The sequence below is a fragment of the Setaria italica genome, chromosome VII (genome assembly GCF_000263155.2).
Source record: "Setaria italica strain Yugu1 chromosome VII, Setaria_italica_v2.0, whole genome shotgun sequence".
In the NCBI taxonomy this organism is placed as follows: domain Eukaryota; kingdom Viridiplantae; phylum Streptophyta; class Magnoliopsida; order Poales; family Poaceae; genus Setaria; species Setaria italica.
The window spans coordinates 31177427-31201212 of NC_028456.1; the positions used below are offsets into that span (position 1 = coordinate 31177427).

Here is a 23786-nt window from a genome sequence, read left to right on the forward strand (position 1 = left end):
CTTCTGCGACATTGCCGGACATAAACGCTTCATGGGCTACTTTGCTGTTCTTCAGAAGTGATTCGGCAAACAGGACCTGCAATGCCAAAAGAACGCCATGAATGAACAATCGAACATGTAAGTTACGGCATGGTTCTGCTTCTGCTAGTTCAAGGGAGATGAACGGATGACTTACTGCCCATATGGTAAGGCTTTTTTTTTTTTGCTGATCTTTGCTAAGTTGAGGCTTAGTTCTCTTTATGAACCTCTATAACTATAAGCAAACAGGAAATTCTTCAGTTTTTTGAAGATATCGCAAAGAGAATGTGACATATGATAAATTCGTAAAGAACCTGGAGGGTCAACTAACCTGAGGAAATTTTGTAGTTGTCAGTAGCTTGCTCATGAGTAGAGATATATCGCTGTAAGGATTGCTGGGCTCTGAACGCATCGAGTTACTGTTTGATACCGTCGGTAACTAATTCATGCGAATCCTTGCGTGTCACTGCTACGTGCTTGCGTCTACTTCACACGGTGCAGACTGCAAAAGAGGTGCTGAGTCACCCACACAGCCGCACGCGGGCCCCACCAGGTGCGTCGTCCGTGTGCGCAGAATATATCGCCCTCTTCTAATCGTTTCCCTCTCCATGTCGGTGCCTCCGTTGCTCTGCTCGCCGCCAGCGGTGCCGCGATGACGGCATCCTATAGCTGCCATCTTGGCCTCACTCTCCGCTCTGGCGCCGTCACCGGGCTCCTCGGACCCCGGGCTCAGGCTCAGCGTCGTGGCCATCCTTCTCCACCAGTCACAAAGAAGGCAGCGGCAGCTCACATAGTGAGCCAGCTGCACGCCGAAGCTGCCGCGCATGCATTGGAGACGGCGATCAGTCGGTGGGGCAGGGTACAACAGCAGCGATGGAGGCTGAGCGCGTTAGAGCCACTACAATCGTTGTGATCCTCTGGTTCCCCGACTGGGCCGACGACTCCGGAGAGGGCTTCATCGCCGGATCCAGCCCGCGGCGTTCTCCTCTGCCTCCTTGACCACGCCCATCGCCATCTCCGCCGTAACCAACACCGGCGATCGCTAGGTTAAAGCTTCTTCTATCTTTTCTCTCTCCCCTCCTTTCTCCTCGGCACCTCCGCCTCCCTCGCGTCAAGCTCAGAAGCCCGCGGGGCGTGGCTCGATTCACTCACCGCCAGTGAGATTCAAAGCCGTGCAGATGGGGCTCCGGCGCTCCGCGACGGAGTTGGCTGGGCAAGAGATGTGACGCCAAGGCCGATCTCTGCCTTCACTGCCGCCGTGCCGCATACCCACGCCGCTGGAGCACCGGCCGCCGTCCTTCTCCTCACCCACTCCTGCGTCGCCAGTACGTCTCCACCTCTCCCTCCCATCGTGGCCCTGATCGGGAGTCGTTGTCTCCAAAACAACAGCGGCCTCGCTGGCCAGGCTCTGCCCACCTCGCCTCCATCTGCGTCTCTGCTTTGGGCCTGTCGGAGCTGCCTGTTCCCCACATCCTGGATGCCTCGATTCACAGAATTATAGTAGGACTAAGTAATGGTTGCCAACTCAAGCATCCTGCCTTCCTTCACTTTCCATTTATTTCTGCTGTCATATGATCTGCATAGTATAGAAGCTTTTCTTTGACTTGAAATACATATCCTTAACAAAAGCACAAAAGTATCACTATATTGCTGATCAGGGAAGGAAATAGTTCCATGACCATCTTCCAAACTGTTGCTAATCGTGATGCGTTCGTGTTATCAGCCATGTGTTTTTGCAGCTATGTTATGAATAGAAGTTTTCAGTTTCCCAATTTTATCTTTGCAGTCACCGTGGTCGAGCACAAATAGTGGACTGCATGTCAGGTAGACAGATAGGTGGTCATGGTGTTGGGGATCGGAAAAAAAACAGTTACCCTCGAACGTCCGTCACAGTCGTGGAAAACCTTTAACCTTGAACTTGACGGATGTAAAAAAACACTCATATGCTAAAACAACACGGGATGTAAAAAAACACTCATATGCTAAAAAAACACGGAATCTTTCTAGTCTCGCGGGTTCCAAGCTAAGAACAAAACTCAGCTACCCTCAAATGACAGTAGTGGGTTCCAAGTTTAACCTCGCAAGTTGCACGTCGGTAGAAGGGAAAGCGGAACTCCTTTTTAACCTCGCATGCTCTAAGAAGACATCTCGAATGGTAAACCTTGTAATCTCGCAGCGCCTCTGCTCCTGGGCTCGAGGGTAATAATTGACAACGGCAAAAACTAACACCAAGTGGGTTAATCCTCGAGTGTTCGGAATCTTACCCGAACACTGAGCTTTCATACTTGTATTCCTTACTCAGGGATGAAACTCAGAAACTCAGGGATGAAACTCAGAAGGGAGCCACTCGAGGCTTTCATACTTATATTCCTTACTCAGGGATGAAACTTAGAAGGGAGCCACTCGAGATTAAGGTCTTTCGACAAGACTCTACGAATCAGAAGCCTCAAGGCTGGGCACTCGGTTTGGGACGTGGGTGAAGACTCGAGGCTAAGCGCTCAGCTCAAAATGAAGATGAAGTATTGAGGTTAGAGGGCAGAAGGTGTGAGAAGGGTGACCACGTGGAAGAGTTCGATTTGTACACGTTTTCTTCAATGTCCTTTATGTACAGTATATCCTAGAAATGCAGTGGTTGAGTAAGGATATTTTTGAAATGTAAAGTAGGTTAGCGCAAATTAGGTTCGGGACAAATAGAACATGGGAGCTCTACCCTGTTGTAAAGGGGATCAATTTTTCCAATTGTGAATATTGTTCCCATTGTAACTTTAAATCTGTTTGGTGTCAAATTCCTTTTGAGACCAACACATGGCATTCCAAATCTAGAAAAAACATGCCTATTATGATGTTACCTTTGCACCTAATTGTTTCAGTTGCTCAGCAATGTTAAGACTATTGGCATATGTGTTTGATACAGCATCGGAATGAGCTAACCATTTTTTGCATCAGTTTAAATAATATGCTTGGATTGCGCTCAAATTCATACGATTGCAGTTCAATGTTGGTAGATTTGTTTCATGGGTATATTTTTTCAAATAAATGCTATATGATACTAGCTGAAGGGTTAAGATTTTCAGAACTTTGTTTCCTCCAAACTACGAGGGAAACTGAAAAATGATGTGGTTTAAGCGCAATGTTCCTCTTTCCAGCATTGTTTTGTATCCATTCCAATATACAACCATCTCCAAAATGAATGTATGGTGTCATTATTTGCTCAGTTAGGATCGTCGACCTTTTTTACACCTTTTGCATTGACAATAGACAAATATCCATCAATTTCTGCTTAGTTGCAGTTGCGTTGCTTGCGTCTAATGTGCATTTCCAATCACAGATCTTCTGATTATGTGCATGCTAATCTCTGTCATTCGTAGGCAGCTTCAGCCAAGGAAGCAAGCACGCAACTTTGTACTAATGGACTTTGATATGATCACAATAAAGAGGACACAATAATATATCATGGCAGCTTAAGTGCACGCCGCGACTTAAGTTTTTTGGCTGGCTACTTCTTGTCGATCGATTGAATACAAGAGATATCCTTAGAAGATGACATTTCAATGTCCAATCAGGGGTCAATTGCGTCTTCTGCTCCTCTGGAACTGAAGAAGATACAGATCATCTCTTTTTTTACTGCCCTTTCGCTCGGGACTGCTGGTCGGACCTTCACATTACATGGACAGGCCAAGAAATTCATGAGAGGATTACCACTGCCCGACAGACGCAAAACCAGCATTTTCATGGAAATATTCATCATTGCAGCTTGGGAGTTATGGAAGATGAGGAATGCCATCATATTCGACGCAGCGCAACCCAACCGCAGGCTTTGGATTGTGAGGTTCAAAGATCAAGCGTCCCTCCAAATGCATATGCTTAGGGAGGATGCAGGCTTATTTTTATTCAATGGATAGAGACAGTTTTGTAAAGTTAACCTCCCCCCATCTGTTTCTCTGTAAGTATCTCTTTTTTCTCTGTCCTTTTTTCTGTCTTTTTATATATATGAAATGAAGTGCTGTGGGGAATTCCCCCACAGTTTTTGCCTTAAAAAAATATATATCATGGCAGCTGGCATCAGTTTTACTTAAGTGAACCTTCACTGTGGATGTACTTTTACTTCATGCCTATGAGGCTATGCTGCAGTATCGTTTCTGCTTATGTGTATTGTTTTGGATAATTTGAGTTTGCATTCCTCATAGGATATCCATTATTTATGTACAAGAATCTATGATCTCAAGTCCAAAGAGCAGACAAAACACTAATACATTTGTTCATAGGATACGGAAAATCATGTTTCCTTACAGTTGATTGGTACGGTGATACACGAACTGGTTCTTAATTGCGTTAATCAATTAGTACATACTGCCAACCTTTGTTTGCAGAGGATCTCAACCTGCAGCGTAGAGCATTACGATCATCCTATACCTATACGGGCGCGGCGAAGCGCGCGGATCGTCCTAGTATTTATATGATCCTGGTGATATTTGTGCAGGTGTGCGGTGCAGTGATCAAATTCACACTGCAGTGTCCAAAGAATATCCCTAGGCCAATCAAATAGGCGACTGAATTTACAGGAAAGCTTGCAATTCAGTAAATTTCAACTGCTGATATAGTCTTCCTGGGACAGGAGAATCACATACCCAAGAAGTGAGCAGTTTCATGCCTAGCTATTCTCTCCTGGTAGTCAGGAAAGACTGCAGAAAACGCTCCAATTGCTGCTTGCAGAAGACTACAATGATAGTATGCGTGATTAACATGGGTTCGTAATTAATCTGCAACGTTTTGCCGTTTGGGCCAATGAAAGATTTGAACAAAAGCAAACGGTAAACGTCATCAGCGTCGTCAGGGCGGTGCACTGCCCGAAGCGGCGGCGGCGGGACCTCGCCGGACGCCCATGTCGCCGAACTGGAATATTTGTGTAAAGACCATATTTACGACCACCCCCTAATTTGGATCGCGATTAACAGTCGCGATCCAAATATTTACAAATAACCCCCTAATTTGGATCGTGATTAATAATTGCGATCCAATATTTTCCATTTAACCCCCTATTTCGGATAGGTAATTTACAAAACTTCCCCCCAGGTGGCCTTCGCGCCGTCCTCGTCGGCTCTTCCGCGGCCCATACGCCGACGGCCTCCGCCTCCACAGCCGCCAACCTCCCCGCCTTCCGCTTCAGCCGGGAGCGCAAGATTCACCCCATTCTTCGCTTTGCTCAGGCACCGCTCTCCACTCCTCTGCTCGCTAAAGGTCTCAATGGCGAGGAAGACGAAAGGGATACCGAGCAGGCGAGCACCGTTCAACAGTCCTCCGTTTGGGATCGCCTGACGTGCTCACCGTTCGCCGAAGAGCACCCACCATCCACCGCCCACTGCCCACCTCGCCGTCGGCGAAGCCGACAACCAAACCAATGCAAGCGCGCGAGAACCACCATTCTGCCTTTGTCTGTTTGTCATTGTGTAAATTTCCCTCGCTTTCAAGGACTTGACTTCGTGTGATCTGAGATTCTGATATCCGAAAGGAGAAGTTTGTGTTCTTGCTACTTCAAATGCAAGCTCTAGCTAGCTGAGAACGCTAACAAGCCACAACTCTCGAGAGTCTCAACAATACCCTCATATGCTTGTGAGCTTGTCAGTAAACATAATATGTCGTATTTCAGAAATTCAGACGAAGATGCAATGGGAAGAAAAGACCTTTTCCTGTTAGAGCATGAATTCAACATCTTTTTAAGTTTTCTTCAACAGTCCCAAATCCGATCATGTTAGGGTACTCAAGTTCATTGCAATCAGGAGGCATTCTCTATTGCTTCAATGCAACCCAACACGCTGGCATTCTGGGACATTGCCGACATAAGTGCTTCATGGGCTGCTTTGTTGTTCTTCAGAAGTGATGCGGCAAACAGGACCTGCAATGCCAAAATAACGGCATCAATCAACATGTAAGTTATGGCATGGTTTCTGCTTCTGCTAGTTCAGGAGAGGTGAAAAGGATAACTCACTGCCCATCTGGTAAGGTTTTGTTGCTGATCTTTGCTTAGTTGCGGCTTAGTTCTGTTTATGAACCTCTAGAAGCAAACAAACAGGAAATTCTTTAGATGCAGTTTTCTAAAGATATCACAAAGAAAATGTGACAATATGGAACTGGGGAGGATAAAATAAATTCGTAGAGCACCTGGAGGGTGAAAAGGTCTGCTGATTGACCTACAACTTTGTCATATTCTAGACCTTCAGCTGCCAGTCCTGCCATTGAAACTACTGCTAACCTGAGGAAATTCTATAGGTATCAGTAGCTTGATCAGATTTATTTGATCCTGGTGATATGCAGGTGTGCAGTGCAGTTATCAAATTTACACTGTAGTGTCCGAAATAAACAGAACTGCAGAAGTACACAAAATATGAAGTAGATTATAAGTATGGAAAAGTTAAAAGAGTTACCTGTCTAGTTCCTTTCCATCAAGCTGCCCACTGTATATTAGCTTCTGTAACTGCTCATCTATCAAATTAACATGTTCCTTTCCGATGTCCAAAGAATATCCAAGGATAGGGAGGCCAATCAAATAGGCGACTAAATTTCAGAAAAGCTTGCAAGTCAGTAAATTTTTACTGCAGATATAGTCTTACTGGGATAGGAGAATCACATACCCAAGAAGTGAGCAGCTTCATGCCTAGCAATTCTCTCCTGGTAGTCAGGAAAGACCGTAGAAAACGCTCCAATTGCTGCTTGCAGAAGACTGCAATGACAGTATGCATAATTAACATGGGTTCATAATTAATCTGCAACATGGAAATTACTATAAAAAAATGAGCACCATTATGCATCGGGGTCCAATTTTGTAATGTTAGCGATATCTTGAATGGTCAATGCATTGAGTTAAATGAACATTTGATGTTCTTGATTTTTTTCCTTGAGGCAGTAAAAGTTATTTAAGGACACTACTCTTGCCTCTTTCATGTATAAGCACACTTTACTCCAACAGATGATGTCATCACAGAAACTCATGCATTTGAATTGCTAGTCAAAAATTGCAGAAGCGAAGAGAAACGTACCCTGGAGCAACGCTTCCGACAGCCAATACGATCAATGAAATGCTTCCAATCAAATAGGGAACAAAGAAGCCCCAATCCTGTCACAGATAATTTCAGAAGATTTAAACCTTTGCTGTTTTTTCATTTAGACATCAAAACCAAAATCATTTTTGCAGGTACCCATGACTTCAGGTCCTCTATGCTCAATTGCTCATCTTATTTGAAAGTACATAGAGCTGGTGTCATGGAAATAGTAATACCCCAGGGAGCTGGCCTGCAAGGACGGCTAAGAATCCAGTGGTACCGACAACCGTAAATAAAAACGCCGCCTGCATGATGATACCAAAGAAACTGCAGAATCAGACTCTGAAAAGCGAGAGATATTTAGCTCTGAATGATGCTACAGTAGTGCATAGAACTGCTTGTTCCAAAAATTTCACTAAAACATCATGCTTTGCCTCAGCTAACAAGAGAACAGCATTTCAATTCTGAAAGACTGGGACAACACTTACATCATTTCTAACACTTGGAATTGCCAAATTCTCAGCATTCTTGATTCCAAGGGTAGTGAGTTCCCGCAGAGATGTCTGTTCCACAGTTCCAGTTCAGAATGCAGGTTCATCAGTTACAAACAATCAGAGCCAGACAGAGACAGTCAAAAGACCCATGCAGCCACAACGATAAAAGACTACAGGATGCTTGCACCAGAATTGCACGAGCAAATGCAAATGCATGGCAGAGTTATGCCCTGCAAACATGTGGTGTCTGATCATCGATGCTTCAGAAGGCACTGCACTGACCGTGCGACGCGACACGTACGGCTGCGAACTCCACCGCTTGGCCCAGCCGAGCTCCCTCAGCTGGTCCAGCGCCTGCTTCACATCATCGCTGCTCTTCTGCAACACTACCCAGCTCAATGCGTCACCTCATCAAATTAATTGATCAGGAGTCAGAAGCCGTTGCGACCGCCGCTCACCTTGTCGATGGCGGCCTGCAGCGCCTTGAGGTCCACCCCGGACGCCGCCGAAGAGGAAGCCGCCGCGGCTCGCCAGCAGCGGCGTGGCGCGGTGGTGGGTGCGACGAGCACGGCCACGATCGCCATGGTTCACCCACCTTCTTCTTCCCCGCGCGACCGCCAACGGAAGGGGATAACACAGTTCAGAGTTCAGAGCCAGGACACGTTTCGTCGTGATCTTCTGAGGCGTAACTGTTGTGCCACGCCGAACGTGCTGTCGTGTCCCCTTCTATGCCAGAAAATGCTACGCCACAAAAAATCACGCCGTTGTAAACACCACTCCCTTTTGGCGCCTAATCCCCACCCGTTCTCTAGTTTCGTCTTCCTTCCCCGCTCCAACTCCTCTCTCAAATCTCCGATCCAAATTCGAATCCCCAAATCCTTCGCGTCCCCAGAAGTTCCAGATGCTTCTCCTCCATCCCCGCGCGGTCCCTGCGCCCGCTCTGCGAGGGAGGCCGCCGCCACCCCGGCCTCGGCCTCGCCGGCGGCTGGTGCCGCCTCCCCTCGCCGCGGCGTCCGGCTCCATCGCAGTCAGCTCCGATGAGGACGCCTTCACCAGGTGCTCCGGGTACCTGTTCGAGGAGGGCGCGGCCACCGAGTCGCAGCTCCCCATCGCCTACGACCTCCCCGGCATCGCCGCCGTGTACCGCCGCCGGCCGCTCCTCGTGCTCCGGCGGTCGCTGCAGATCGGCACCTCCTTCGGCCGGTGGTTCGCGCTGAGGTACCTCGACCGCGTCAACGAGCGCGCCGACGACATGTTCGAGGTCCGCCCCCTCACGCTACGCTTGCTTTTGATCGGTCCTGCGCATGCTTGCTGTTTGATCGAATTCCTGGCCGTGCTTTGGTTCATCGATGATTTGGTGTTGTCGTTGCAGCTTCGGGCGGCTCAGCTCAGGAGGATACTATTGGAACTTGGCCCGGTATGTATCATTTCCCAATGTCTGCTTGTTCATGTGTGCGTCCCGTACGAGATGACCATTAGCGTGTGCATGACATGATGCTACTCTTTTAATCGCAGGCATTTGTGAAGATCGCACAAGCAGTTTCGTCACGGCCGGTGAGGTTCACTAGTTGCTACATTTTCGTTTGATAACCTGTTGAGATTGCAGGCTTGGATTGCATTAAGTTTAGATGTTTGATCAATTGGCACCTCCCTCGTTTCATTTCCTGCAGGATGTTATTCCGCCTGCATACCTTGATGAGCTCTCACTGCTTCAGGACCGCATAGCACCATTTTCAACCGATGCTGCTTTTAACATTATAGAAAAAGAGCTTGGGCTGCCACTGGATATGATTTTCTCTGAGATATCACCAGAGCCAGTTGCTGCTGCATCTCTTGGGCAGGTCCGATTAGTTTACCATTTTTTTAGTGTCTTTATGGATCGATTGGCCGCTCTTAGCAGCATTTTGTGTTTCTATCTAAGGAAGCAGAGCACAGTTGCATGTGTTCAGGTGCATTTGGGTAGCTGAGTTATCTGACTGTATCCTCCCTACATTGTTGCTGTTTGAACTTTGAACACCAAAAATTGATATGCAACTCAAGTTCAGTTTGCATGTTAATATTTTTTACCGGATGTTTACCTGAAGGAATAAAAAACAAATAATTTCATGCACTTCAAATTTTGGAGCAACTAAAGTACTGTAGGATGGAAATCTGAACCTGTATGAAGTTTCAATCACGTGTTTCCTTAAAGGAACCACAAATAGGTAACTTCATGGACTTGAAATTTAAAGCAACTAAAAGGCACAATAAGATGGAACCCTGCACTTGCATTATAAACACAAATACTTATTGATTCACAATTCTCAATGTCAATAACCATGGAATTTCATCTCTGAGTGACATAGCATTCCATTTTTCTTACTCTTGTAGGTTTACCAGGCTAGGCTTCGATCCAACGGGAAGGTTGTTGCTGTCAAAGTACAAAGACCTGGTGTTCAAGCAGCAATTTCATTGGACATATATATCTTGAGGTTCCTAGCTAGTCTTGCAAGGAAGGCTGCCAAGTTGAACACAGATCTTCCGGTAAGTCTGTGTACTGTTATTTGTCCATGTAATCAACTGAAGAATTGATTCTTTCAAAGGCCAAAAGTTAGAAAATTAACCCAACAAAAAAGGAAATTTTTTTTAAAAAATTTCAACTATATTATTCTCTATCATTTATGTTGTTTCTTCTATTTATTTGGCTTTTAATCACATGTATGTGCTTCTCCCATGTGCAGGCTGTGCTTGACGAATGGGCATCGAGCCTGTTCCGGGTAACTTTTCCATATTTTACGATCTGATGTCATTTCCATGTCAACCTATATATGTCAGTGTTGTTCATTTACTTTGACTCACGTCAAATGCTAGTCAAAAAATTCACAATTTGGCTATAGTATCTGAAGGCAGCGGCATGATATAATATCTGATAGAAGTATGAAAAGTACATCAACTAGAGGAACAAAATAGTATTCCTGTTCCTTCAAAATGGTTCATTGGGCTATGTGGATAACAACAGTTTGGCAGGAAAAAAAGAGTCTAGGAAAAAAAATTATGGGAGGTCAACTTCCAAAATTTTGGCTATGGGCACAAATTATATTCAAAATATCTTTTGTGCTATTATTCTATTCAAAATTCACTCGGCTCAAGTAATTTGAAGTGTGTATATGAAGTTATAGACACATCTATTATATATCTCCAAGGAAGAACATAAATATTAATCATTTTTCAATGTGACAGTTGTTTAAAACCATTGCATTCATACTCTTTATCATGAGATTCCATAGCTTTTGTGATAGCTCTAGAGCCTGATGAAGAAAGACGTTATTATTCTGGCAAGAATGCGCTCCAGTTACTAGCAGTTTTCTATTTAGGGCTGTTAGGCTCTATCAGACATCTGATTAAAAAAAATTAGCTGCATATTCTTAGATATTCACATTGAATACAGGTAAATCACATTTGATGCAGGAGATGGATTATAGAGAAGAAGCAAGAAATGGACTTAAGTTCAGGTTGAATTCTTTATCCACTAGGCAAAGTCCAGTTCAACGCATCTTCTATGATCAATGCACCTTCATTGAGAAATATATGGTGTTTTAGAACTTGACTGGTCAAACACCCTTCACTTTTTTGCTACAGACATGCAATACTATTTAGATCGAGACCATCAGGTTTATTTGAGAACTACTTTCCTAATATAATAGTTGTGCTTTTTCAGTAAAGTATCTATTGTAACATATTACTACGGAAATTGATTATTTGAGACTATCTCATCATTGAATGGTTTCCTGAAACATCTTTTGATTCTGTGACAGAGAATTGTTTGGGAAGTTTAGAGATGTCTCAGTTCCTGAAATGTATCTGGAACAGTCTCGAAGGCGAGTCCTTATCATGGAATGGATAGAGGTACAGTTTCTGATACTGTTAGCAACCGAACATGCATGCAAAAATTGCAGTTTGTAATTCTACTTGCTCTTTGTGGTCTTGTAGGGGGAAAAGTTGTCAGAAGTCAGAGATCAATATTTGGTTGAGGTGACCTTTCAAAGCTCAAAAATTCACATAAAAGTTGGCTTCACTAAGCACCATTGATCAGATAGATTATCCTGGCATATTTTACTTTACAGGTTGGAGTATATTGTTCGCTTTCCCAGCTATTAGAATATGGATTTTATCATGCAGATCCACACCCTGGAAATCTTTTGCGTACAGTTGATGGGAAATTAGCCTACTTAGGTAATATAGTTGTATTTTACTATCTCTGCACTAAAAATTGCCTGTGTGTAGCCCTGGGTAACTTTTGGGCTCCAAGTTTGATTCTGTACCACGAATTAAATGAAGCTCTCACTGTTTCAACTAGTATAACACATTACTTGTTAATAGATTTTGGGATGATGGGAGAATTCCGACAAGAACTTCGTGATGGATTTATTGAAGCCTGTCTTCATCTTGTTAACCGTGATTTTGATGCTTTAGCAAAAGATTTTATCACTCTTGGGTAAGAAAATTACTCTGAACTGAAACAAGCCAGCTGTATGTTAACTTCCATAGGCTTTCACTCATCAGGTTGGTTGTCAGTTATCAGTATCAGTATGTGATATGTTAGGCTTGTGAAGTGGAATTCATTTATACCAATAACATTTCCTCTCAGGAATCACCATAGGGCATTAAATACAACTCATCTTTACATGTCTTGCAGTTTGCTTCCTCCAACTGCCCAGAAGGGTGAAGTAACAAAGGCACTGACAGGTATTCCGGTTCCAGATTAATTTTGTGAATGTTTAAATGTAACTCAGAATTAGTTGATCTAGATACTGCCGTAGTAATCTCAATTTTTAGATCAGAAATGAGGTCACAATACTCGTCCAATTGGCACACCACTCAGTAAGTCAGTATCCTAATCTTTTATATCTGCCTCAGGTGTATTTGAGAATGCTGTTAACAGAGGAGTTCAGAATATAAGCTTTGGAGATCTGTCAGGAAATCTTGGACGAACAATGTACTAATCTAGTTTACAGAGAACCATTTCTTCCATGTATGCACTATAAGTTTGTGCTATTAACAAGCGCTAACCGTTGTTTCAGGTATAAATTCAAGTTCCAGATACCTTCTTACTTTTCCCTTGTAATTCGAAGGTAATGAGTTTGTCTGCAAAATTTGAGCAAAGTGCTTCACTAAAAGAGCTTGCATACAGGCAGATGCTCTTGAATATTTGTCTGATAAGAGGCTTGCTGTGATTTTTCAGCCTTGCTGTCTTGGAAGGTATTGCAATAAGTTTTAATCCAAACTATAAAGTGCTGGGCAGTTCATACCCATGGATTGCAAGAAAAGTTCTCACTGACAGTTCACCAAAGCTCCGATCAACTTTGCAGGCTCTTCTTTATAAGGTTATTTTGCATTTGTATTTTCAGAAAAATTTAAATTGTATTAACTGTTGAGGTGTTGATCATGCTAACAAGTTTACAAGACCAATAATGACAGTTTTACTATGAATTACAATATTTTTCAAGTTTCCTGCCTATGTTATGCCCAAGATTTTCTACTGTAAATTATTTAGTTTTGACTACTTTTTTTCTTCAACTAAAATGTGTTACAGGATGGCACTTTCCAAATTGATCGTCTGGAATCTTTGTTAACTGAGGTTGGTTTCTTCTGTTCTATGTCTTAGATGCTGCTTGCCTATCCCAGCCAATGAAGTTTTGTTATGTCTAATATGATATTTGTAATGTGAATAAAGATTTAACTGTTTGAAACTTGGTGAAAATTTCCCTTTCTAACAAGAGGAAGAAGCTAGCCTATTCCAGCTAATTTGTAATGACTTGCATATGGATTTGGGTTTTGTCATTAAACAAAATTGCTAACGCTGAAGCTCTAATCAATTACACGATGAAACTATCTGCACTGGGAATGTGGTATCTGCTTCTGAGCATATCCCCATTGCATGGTTCTTTTTACAGTCACTTCGTGCCAGAACAGAGCAATCATTGGTCAGAAATCAACAAGAAGATGTTGATAGTACAAGATATGCAATTAAGCAAGTCTTGTCATTCACACTCACTGACCAGGTATGACCAAATCAGGCAAATAATAGTTCGACACCGAACTAACTCTTCACCATAACAAACAAGATTGAACCTGGCAGATAAATATTTGATGCTCTGTGCTCCCTTTGCAGGGTGCCTTTGTGAAGGATTTACTTCTTCAGGAGATTGCTAAGGTAGTAGCCTTTTGAAGGCGAAATTACATATTGAGTTAGCTTGATCATCATAATATTTGGAAAATCCAGAGCATCTTAAGATTCTATATTCTAAATAAATTCCTTGTGGTTCACCTTTCTTGGTCTTTCAATAAATTCGATTAACTTTTAGAAGATAAGGAGTCTTCTTCTGGCATTATTCATGTTTGCTTAAAGTGAATTTGCATTCCTGTTTTGACAGGAATACTTTCTGGCATGTTTTCTCAAGAATTTAGTGTTTGCAGGGAATAGATGCACTTGGTGTAGCCACATTAAGCTCAGCAACATCTGCAGCAGCCTCCAGATTGCCATTTGCTGGTGGTCCATCCCCATTAACCTCACTAGATGACGAGGATGTTAATAACTTGAGAAATCTATATCGCCTGCTCCTACTTTTATCTAAGGTTTCTCAGAAGGAAAATTCATCTCCGGTATGTACAATTATCAATAGACCTCAGCTCTGTTTTCTTTATTCATTTGTGTGGACGGGAAAAAATTTAGGTTAGATATGAATGTGATTGATCAAAAGTTAAGTCATGAACTATCAATACATGTCCCCACTGACATGAGTCAGTGACTTGGTATATCATATTGCAAGATTTACAACTTTTCCTTTGAGCCTTTGTTTGTTTTGTTCACTGTGTATAAGTTTTGCAGAGTCCTGGAAATAACAATGCCATAGAGAATGGTGGTAGCACAGATGAACTTTCTCTTGCTCTGTACGAAATGGCATCTCTTCCAGAATTTTTGCCAGTTCTTTCCATCATTCCTGAGGTAAGTCGGATATATATAAGTTCAGTGAGACTAACATATGTCAAATTCCACATGGCACATTACTCATTTGTGTATACCCTTCTGTATCGAAGCTTCCACCGGAGTCCCAACAGCAGTTGCTTCTTCTGCCAACGGATTTAGCCAATCGTATTTTATCTCGGGCTGTTGCGAGAACTATTAGAAGAATGTTCATGTAAAGCTAAAGGTACAGATTTTTCATCTCTGCTTACTTAAATGTTTTTGTTTAACTATTCTTTTTGAATCACTACTAGAAGACGAGAAGTTTTTTTTCCCCATGCGGTAGCATCTAATCTAGAATCCAAAATCACTCTGACATTTTTTTTCTTTGTTATGAATGATTTTGGAAACACTTCTTTACTATGTACATATTTTTCAAACAAAAGGAAGCCCTGTAAAAGGCCCTTTTTGTTAAATCCATATAGTGTAACTTATGAATTTTTGAGTTAGCTCTTTGTGTGATAAAAAATAATAATACTGCAGTAATGCAGTTTGACTGAAAAGCATGGATTCATGTTATCTGATTTTGTTTCACAATGTATATGACATAACAAAAAGGCAATAGCATGTAAACCTAATGTGCCCATCAACCATTCATTATAATAAGATAAAGAGCAAATGGCAATTATTTTAACTTAACTAAAACTATTTTCTTATTCATTTGCACAAGTACAAACTCAAATGATCCTCTTTCATGTTGCGTGAACAACAATCTAATAGTACTGTAAAAGGAGTTCATGCAGAGGTATATGTACAATAAAACAAATAAGGGCCGTATGTTGTCAGTGTCCTTTTCCCAGCAATAAAAGGTCAGTTTCTGACCATGGCATTCTCACTAAGAAAATTTTCCATCTTTAGCAATGCCTGGAAGGGTTGAAGCAAAAAAATCCCCAGTTAGTTTAGTTGTGAAGGTCAATTCAGCTAAGGCATAACAGCAAGAAACAGAATTTCAGGGTACCTCGACGGCGATGGTACTAGGTGTAAGTATAGTGACATCATTATGCCCTTGTTTTAATGCAATATCTGCATCATGAAGAATTTGGTCAATTAATTAAATTACGTGAAGCATTGTGTTCAGTGAGCTTATTAGTAGTATAAAGCATTAGAAGCACAATCAGGAGTATACATAGCTGGCATTGTTATTGGAAATGATAGGAAACCTACGTTCAAGTGAAACTCTGGCATCAGCATTAGCATATGCGTCCATTCTTTGCTCAAAAAGTGATGTAAGTTTTGCATAAGCCTGCATTAGAAAACAATAGATCCTTAGCGCTGTAAGGGTTACCAAAATAGTATATTAGTATTGAGTGGAGCTCAAGAGCTCAAATCTTATATGATAGTAATAAGAGCATCGGTAGCTACCTTTGCATATGGGTCACCAGATTCCTGATGCAAGAGGGGCCGAGATGCGGTTCCCACGGCAGCAATCCTTCTTGCAAGTGCATCCAGTGGAACATCTAACCACACAGTCAACCCTCTCTTCATGTAACTCCTGCAAATTTCCCAGTGTGAGAATTGGTTTTGAAAATCAACCTCAGGGTAGTTTATCACTTCTAGTACCAATTGATTGGTCGGATCACGGCACCACCTCCAGTTGCAACAACTAACCGATGCATTGACGACAAATCCCTTAGGACCTCACTCTTGACAAGTCGAATGAAACAAGAGGATATCAGAAAAGTTGGTTATCAGGTATAGAGGTACTTGAATAGGAGCCTGATGCTGTCAGCCTCTACCGGATTACAGCATTAAATCTGAGGCGGGGAATTGCCAATTCGATCTTCCTAGAAAGAAAGATGAACGAATGCCTTGCAGACTTGGGAGTCTTTTCCCACACCTTCAACCTTTAATAAGGAAAAATTTAAATAAATATCATTAGAGAAACAGATATATACCTCATTATCTCTGAAGAATGCTTCACTATGGAGCTGAAAGATCTCAGCAACAGATGAGATGCCGACAGCCTTCTCTACCAACTTATCACTGCAATAGGAATAGGCCAGTAACATTACTAAACTGTAAGAAGAAGAAGAAAAGGTTACTTCTATGAAGATTTTTGGCTGACAGTTGGTGAAGTTAGTTATCAGAGAGGAATGCATACCTGTCGAAGAACGAATAACCTAATACTTCGGCTAATATCTTCCCAACAGTAGTTTTGCCTGAACCCATCATTCCTGTATACCGAAGTACATGAATATCATATATACAAAGCGACATGATGGTTTGTGCTTAGGATTGAGCTGAAGTGTTGCTAGAACTGACTTTTCAAAAAAAAAATGTGTTGCTAGAACTAACCGACTAGATAAACACATCGGCCATCCAAGTAAGGGAGAACATCCTGGGCTTTTTGCTGGAATTAGCATGGATGTCAGTTATATTTATAAAAAAACTATAATTGTTGTTTGATGCTTCTTTCTCCATTCAAGGCAATTACCATTACACTTTTCCTATTCATAAAAGAAAATTTTTCCTGACCTGCAGTATGAGAGCTTCATCAGCAGAGTAGTGGACTTTTTCAGTACCTGCAAGCCATCATCATGCTTATCAGATCTCAACCGTCTGATGTGCTAAATTATGGCTTAAATAACAATCCAGCCAGAGCCCCTAGTCCTCTGATCCGTACTAGCATGCAAATTACATCGTGTTATCTCTTCAGATTTTCAAGGAATTAAGCTGCACATTAGTGCTAATAAAGCTTTTATAGCTTGCTGGAGTAGTAAATTACAACATAACAATAGGTCCTAAAAACCACATAAAGTGGTCTAAAAACCAATTGCGAAATTTCTGCCACGAAAGAGTTTTATCTTCCCTTTAAGAAACCCATTTCAGTTTTCATTGTTTTTCTGTACCTAATGGCTGACGTTGGAACGACAATGTCACATGGTACGGTCCCAACCCAAAAGCCAATACGAACTGGTTCTGTAGCCAGCGAAACCGTATGGCAACGCCAAACACACGAGTTTCGACACTTGCTGCCCCGTATCTTAGCCGTCACGTGTCACGTGCGTGAAGCGTGTCAGATGACCCATGCGGCCATGCCAGCAGCTGTTGGCACGTTGCAGATGCATATCCAATCCCACAAAAATTTAATATTAGAATAGAACAAATAAAAATTTTGATCCGCAAGCCTAATCTGATTTTAACATCGCCATGTTCATTGGCATCAAATCACGTCATAGCTACCCCCCATCTCCTGGCCCTGAGTTTTATACGGTAATCCCAGTACTTGTTAATGACAACTGCATGAACACCAAGAGAGGCAATTGGACTACTCACCTGCCGATTTCTTGCAGCAAGATGCTTTCAGCTTTGCGGCACGAATCAGTCCAGGATCCGTGCCCCTCCACGGATCGGTTCCCAGAACCAGCCTCTGCGGCAGCTTCTCCGCCGTGAACCTTAAGGCCGGGGCTCTGGCGGAGTAAGCGCCGCCATGCGGCTTCTCGACGAGCCCGGCCCAGATACGGGGCCGCGCCCCGATGCCCACGCTCGCCTCCATCTCCTCTCGACCCGACCTGACGAGGAGACGGCCGGGCCTGTGGTTCAGCAGCCGCACTCAGGCGAGGGCGCCTATTCGTGTTAGACCTGATTGGTGGAGCTGGTGTTAGATTGGCCGGCCATCGATCGCCGGGGTAACGGAGAGCGCGCGGGCGGTGGCCGCCGGCGGCGGCGGCAGCGGGCGAGGAGGGCAGCGGAGACGAGGGATGAGAGAAGGGAACTCAAGAGGCTGAAACCGGTGGCTTGAGGCTTTTATACACGAGGCGGTCGTAAGTTTGGTTTCGGAAGTGGTTGGTTGCGGGGCCCGGCACGTGTTCAGTTTTTCCAGAATACGAACCTCCCTGCGATCTTTCAAAAAGAAATCCTCCTTGCGTGATGCTTTAAACACTCCAATTTAGTTTTTAATCTCCTTCACTCATTAATATATGACGAAAAACTCATCGATGATGTTATTAGACTGATCACAGAAAATGCTATCTTAAGAATATACTTGATCTACTTTAAACATTAGTATACAATTATAAACATTGCAAATCAAAATGTGAAACCGCATCGACGACTTGCCTTGTGGAACTTCGAACCAGAGCCCGTCTGAATCTTGGAGCTAACTAGTTTCCCTTTTATTATCGGAAAGTTTCACTAGTTCTTGAGTTTTGTTGCACTGTTGTTTGCTTAGTCTAAGTTTCATCTTTTTTTAATATAATCGGCCTCTCCGTTTCAAAAACAAAAAAGTTGCACTGGTCATGGAATACTCCAGAGACCTGCCAGGCGCCAACAGAATTGGCTTTAGCAGTTTCCCGCCTGTCCCGAGGACGAGAAAACTCGCAGCACTTTTACCAGCCCAAACGACGATCGAGAGCAAGGAGTCAACCTCCTCATGAGGCACTCAAACATTTTAAAAACATCGTTCGTAATTAACTCGGTGATCAGACGGACCAAGCCACCCTCCACCGAACACAACAAGTGCGAATCGAAAGGGGGCCCCTCGGGGTTAGTTGGGAGGGAGGGAGGAGGGGCCGCTTGGGCCGGGGGATGTCACCGCGCAGCGCCAGCGCGCAGGGCTCCACCATCCTCCTGCAACTACCACCGCACCCCGTCCCAGACGCCACGTCGGATGCGGGCGAGGGGGTTTGGTGGCCGATGGCGACGACGCGCGCGGGTGCTGAGAGAGACGTCTGAGCTTTCACCTTTCATGCGGCAAGTTGCTTTCTGATGCTGTGTCCTCAGGCGTCGGTCTTGACATAGAGGAGCTGCACTAGATGGGCCATGCATGCACAGTGCAGTGCTTCGTGTTGATTCATGATGAATCTTCATCGCCGGAAAAATATATGTACGTGCAGTGTCGATGTTCTGTTTCTAGGGGGGTCTAGTTTCACCTGAAGTACTTGGGGCAGAAAATTTGGCGAAATGCATGTGCTGCAGTTCTACATGAAAAGTGAAAAGGGGTAAACAAACAATCGTCATAGGGTTTACAGGGAAGAAAATGAAAGACTCCAACGCAATATTTTGTCTTCCATCGTTTGTAGCTAGCGTCAGGAACTCAGGATTCAACCATGTACGTGTAATCCTTGCGCTGACCGGGATCTTATGCACATATACGTGCTTCCTGAGGCGAAGGTGTGTGTAGTACACTTGGACAGTTGGTGCATCCACATAAGCACGCGCGGGTCGAGCTTATCCATTTGGAGACACATTGATTATTAACGGCACCTAAACACCCGTAGGCCATGGCAACGACAGCGAAGCCATGGTTTCATCACCCGATCTTCGGTTCTGCAGTCATGTGGTTTCTCAACAAAGATCCATTGACCTAGAACCAACCAAGCACTGCGCAAATTCATGGGGGCTTCTATCTATCCGATAGATAGTTGCTTATACATCTTTGATCCGTCACCAGCTGCCCACATGTATGTCTAACCGGCTCATAAAGCCAGTCTCAGTAGATGTCATGGAGAATTTTATGGGTATTAAATCCTATACCGCATCAAAAGTTTTGCTAACTTGACATCCTAATTATGAGGAGAGGGGAGTTCCGTCCACATGAAACTCACCTGGTACCAAGTCCCATGAAATCCAATGAAACTTGCACTAAGGATGTTACAGTTTCATCGCAAAACACATGTGATCATAACTCCACACAAAAAATAAATGTTGTAGGTTGTTTATGAAACTGTGCAACGAAACTATGCACTGAGAGTGATAGTTTCATTTCATTGAAAAGATGACATAACAGTTTTGGTAACAGTGCGATGAAACCATGCACTAAGGCCTAATGACCCATGAACTTATAAAAAAAATAATGTGTGTGGTGTTGGTTTGTTGCTTTTTCTGCCTGCCAGCGTCGTGCTAAGCCGCATGCGGGGAAAGCACATTAGCAAGCAACAAATAGCCCCAATAATTATGCCTTAGCAAATAAATATATTTTATGATCCTATAAACACGTGTCATGTGCTAGTATTTTTTTCACCCTTACTTTTCTTCTAAAATAGAAAATATGAGTCATATTCAACGTTTTAAGACACTAGATCCAACATTTTTTTCAAATATAGTTCAATATTTTTTCAAATCTAGTTCAACATTTTGAATCAATTAGTTCAACATTTTCTCAAAACTAGTTTCAATATTTTGAATCAACTAGTTTAACATTTCTTCAAATCAGGTTCAACATTTTATATCAACTAGTTCAACATTTTGTTTTCAAATCACGTTCAACATTTTTAAACAACTAGTTCAACATTTTTTCAAATCCGGTTCAACATTTTCAATCAACTAGTTCAACATTTCTTCTAATCAGGTTCAGCATTTTAAATCAACTACTTCAACATTTTTTTTCAAATCTGGCTAGTTCAACATTTTTTTTTCAAAACTGGTTCAATATTTTGAATCAACTAGTTCAATATTTTTTCAAATCTGGTTCGATATTTTGAATAAACTAGTTCAATATTTCTTCAAATCAAGTTCAACATTTTTAATCAACTACAACATTTCTTCAAATCTAGTTCAACATTTTGAATCAGCTAGTTCAACATTTATATGCAATGTTGCAATAGTATACCGAAATTGTTGAAGTAGTATAACAAAAATGTTGAATCAACATATTCAAAATGTTGATATTTTAAAAATAAAAAAATTAAAATAAGATAGTCATGTTGGATCTCATTTTGGAATATCACGGTTCAAACGGAATTGAAATTGGATGCACCATTGCGGAGAAAATCATGTTTAAAATTTGGAAATCAAAAGTTTCTACCACCGGTAATAGCCTGCCAGGCTGACACCTATCCAGACTGACCTCTAGGGTGCAGCGTGCTTGCACGTGCTCTCCAGCCGGCCACGAGCGAGACGGAAACAGACGTCGCTCGCGACTCGCGTGGTTCACCGGCGGGTTATGGCTTCTCGACGGCGTTTCGCGAAAGCTAATCGCTTTCTACGCCGACGTCGTCGCCCGACGTCCTTCGACGGCGACTTCGGATTGGACGATCTGTTTGAAGAACACGCTGAGTCGAAGGAGGAGAAGCAGCATGCCAACCACAAGATAGGCTCCACGATGTGTCGCTACGAGCCCCTGTTTTCTGACGAGGAAGTGGCCGAGGCGGAGGCGGCGGCAAGGCTGAAGCGGGTGGCGGAGAAGAAGGCTCGGGAGGCGGAGAGGTTGAGCGGCTGGCGGAGGAGAAGGCACGGGAGGCGGAGCGGATCGAACGGTGCCGGAAGAAGCATGACGCCGTCGTCAAATCGATCCGCAGATACGATCCAAAGGCCAAGTCCCGCGTGTGAACCCGGTTCTCCTTTGAGGACTTCTCCAGTTTCGATCTTGACGAGGAGTGTAAGTTCAATTTCCGTGTTCAGTTTACTTGATCATTTCCAAGCAAATCGCCAAATCAGTCCGTTTGATTGTTTGATCTTAAGGCAGTGTTCGGCAAGAGTAGTAGGAGAAACATAACTTGGAGAGTTAATTGTTGTTTGGCAGGTTAAGCCGTCAGAACAAAACAAATTCAGCAATTGTGACCTACGATCCGAGTATTGTCATCTAGTACTATGTTGTGCATTGTCACAGTCGTTCTAGTCCCTCTGTCCTTCAACTTTCACCTTTAAGTCATCATCTACCTTAAGTAAACTATCAGTTCCATCAGCTTTTACTTATTTGCTATGTATGCTTACAAGTAATTCTTTTTATGTGCTCAAAATTACTTAACCATGTGGCTGTCTGAATTGGATTGGTTTGCAATTTCAGTCTCCAATGCTAAAAAGCCCTTTGTGCTATTTTCACTGTATACGCGAGATCATGAGTAATCTGTGGCCAACAAAATTGTGTATACTCCTCACAAAAGAAAAATTGTATGCATGAATGTTTTCTATTGAATTTTAACTTCATTATCTCTCCTGCAATAGTTTGAATGATGTTGTTTCCCTTTTCCTGCCACAGCACCTGTTCCTCCGTTGCAACATACTAACGAAACATACCAAACAGAGTGCAGAATGCACTTCTCCGCAAACATCCTTTCAGTCAAGGTAGTGTCCTCGGATATAGGCTTCCCAATACATGTGTATGGCACTGTCATTGCCAGAGACAGCGTCGATAAGAAATGTGTTTATCTCTTCCGTTGCCATAGAAGGGATTCCCAGCTCATCAAGTCAGAGGTACAAAAGTGGGTTTCCTTTTGTTCAACAATATATTCACTATTGGTTGTCAATAAAAATTTGCATGGATTTGTTAGGCCTTGGCATTTGGCGATGACCTTTTTTAGTTTTCAAGCATGTTATAATTTCATTTGTACATTCATTTTGTGCAGCAACCAACATGTGCGTAAATTTACTATACCTTGGGGAAATGACTTTCTATTAGTTTGTTGTGCATATTCTAGTGTCACTTGTATTCTCGAAATACAAATGTACAAAAACATGCATATGCTTGTTTTATATTTGTCGCTGGTCCCTGATAAAATGGGCAATTCTGTAGGCACTGGATATTAATAGGGTATTTAGTTTGGAATTTGGATATAGTCTGGACCGAACAGGCGTGTAGTCTCACCTAATTAACATCTTTCAGACTTGCCTTTTTACTCTTATTGAAGCAATATATATTCAGGTTAACACATCGCTAGCCTGTTATGCTTTTTCATAGGATGAATCACTAATCTTGACTGGCCCGGCTCGAGGACTTCTCTTGATAGATTTTATATGGCTTGAGACGGATCTTAAGATTAAGGGTGAGAGAGGGCAGGACAAGATACTTAGCAAGGGGTTGCCTGAGATTGATGGCCGATTATCATCTATTCTGGAAAATATTAAGGTTAGGGATATCACTTGTGATAGCAGGCTTAGCACCGTGGAGGTGAAGTACGCGGTTGTTAAAAGTGCAGTGGAGGCTACCGTTGAAATTCAGGTCATCCATGGAACATTTTATGGCTAAATCACAGCTCACACCACCAGCATCCTTCACAGAATTGTCCTTTATGATAGCAAAGCTGGTGGTGTGGCGACCTCTGATGGTAGCGGAGCTATCCAACTGTGGCGCCGTGTCATAGCTGTCTGCTTGAACGAGAAGTTGATGTTAACAGTTGATTCTCAAGCTAGCAATGACATACAGATTATTCAGTTTGGTCCATCCCTTAATGGTGCGAGCCAACATGTAATTTATTGTGGTGCCATTAAGTTGTGCTTGAAGGTAACTTGGTCAGTCATCACAGAATAATGTAATTTAGTGATTGGAGTTCATCGATGTGCAAATTTACCATGGGA

General features: G+C 42.9%; 3 protein-coding genes across 6 annotated transcripts; 1 reads left to right on the forward strand and 2 right to left on the reverse strand.

Moving 5' to 3' along the window:
• Positions 1–5623: 5623 nt before the first annotated feature.
• On the reverse strand, positions 5624–8236 carry LOC101752516. The gene is made up of 10 exons (XM_004976930.3): positions 8008–8236; positions 7832–7927; positions 7544–7618; positions 7292–7360; positions 7053–7129; positions 6648–6736; positions 6441–6570; positions 6178–6268; positions 6005–6070; positions 5624–5911 (listed from the first exon to the last, which is right to left on the reverse strand). Exons 1-10 carry the CDS (start codon positions 8131–8133, stop codon positions 5792–5794), a joined length of 939 nt encoding a protein of 312 aa, XP_004976987.1. The 5' UTR covers positions 8134–8236; the 3' UTR covers positions 5624–5791.
• Positions 8237–8329: 93 nt separating this feature from the next.
• Positions 8330–23781, forward strand: LOC101754410 (uncharacterized aarF domain-containing protein kinase At1g71810, chloroplastic). Of its 4 annotated transcripts, XR_002678421.1 has the most exons (24): positions 8330–8810; positions 8922–8966; positions 9065–9103; positions 9220–9390; positions 9920–10072; positions 10270–10305; positions 10997–11040; positions 11344–11434; positions 11519–11560; positions 11653–11761; positions 11909–12023; positions 12225–12274; positions 12446–12524; positions 12610–12660; positions 12771–12912; positions 13122–13166; positions 13483–13590; positions 13701–13742; positions 14006–14191; positions 14418–14534; positions 14627–14739; positions 22279–22382; positions 22471–22685; positions 23170–23781. XR_002678421.1 is itself a non-coding variant. In XM_022828059.1 (22 exons), the coding sequence occupies exons 1-21, from the start codon at positions 8451–8453 to the stop codon at positions 14729–14731; spliced, it is 2130 nt and encodes a 709-aa protein (XP_022683794.1). In that variant the 5' UTR covers positions 8330–8450; the 3' UTR covers positions 14732–14739; positions 22471–23100. The 4 variants fall into 4 exon arrangements, 2 of the variants coding, with proteins under 2 accessions (XP_022683794.1, XP_004976991.1); XR_001164527.3 differs by lacking the exon at positions 22279–22382; XM_022828059.1 differs by lacking the exons at positions 22279–22382; positions 23170–23781 and having other exon boundaries at positions 22471–23100.
• LOC101754017 (shikimate kinase 3, chloroplastic) lies at positions 15133–18280 on the reverse strand. Its single transcript, XM_004976933.4, has 10 exons — positions 17829–18280; positions 17028–17074; positions 16848–16902; positions 16654–16726; positions 16448–16535; positions 16113–16195; positions 15915–16044; positions 15717–15795; positions 15511–15575; positions 15133–15416 (listed from the first exon to the last, which is right to left on the reverse strand). Exons 1-10 carry the CDS (start codon positions 18046–18048, stop codon positions 15363–15365), a joined length of 894 nt encoding a protein of 297 aa, XP_004976990.1. The 5' UTR covers positions 18049–18280; the 3' UTR covers positions 15133–15362.
• Positions 23782–23786: the final 5 nt, after the last annotated feature.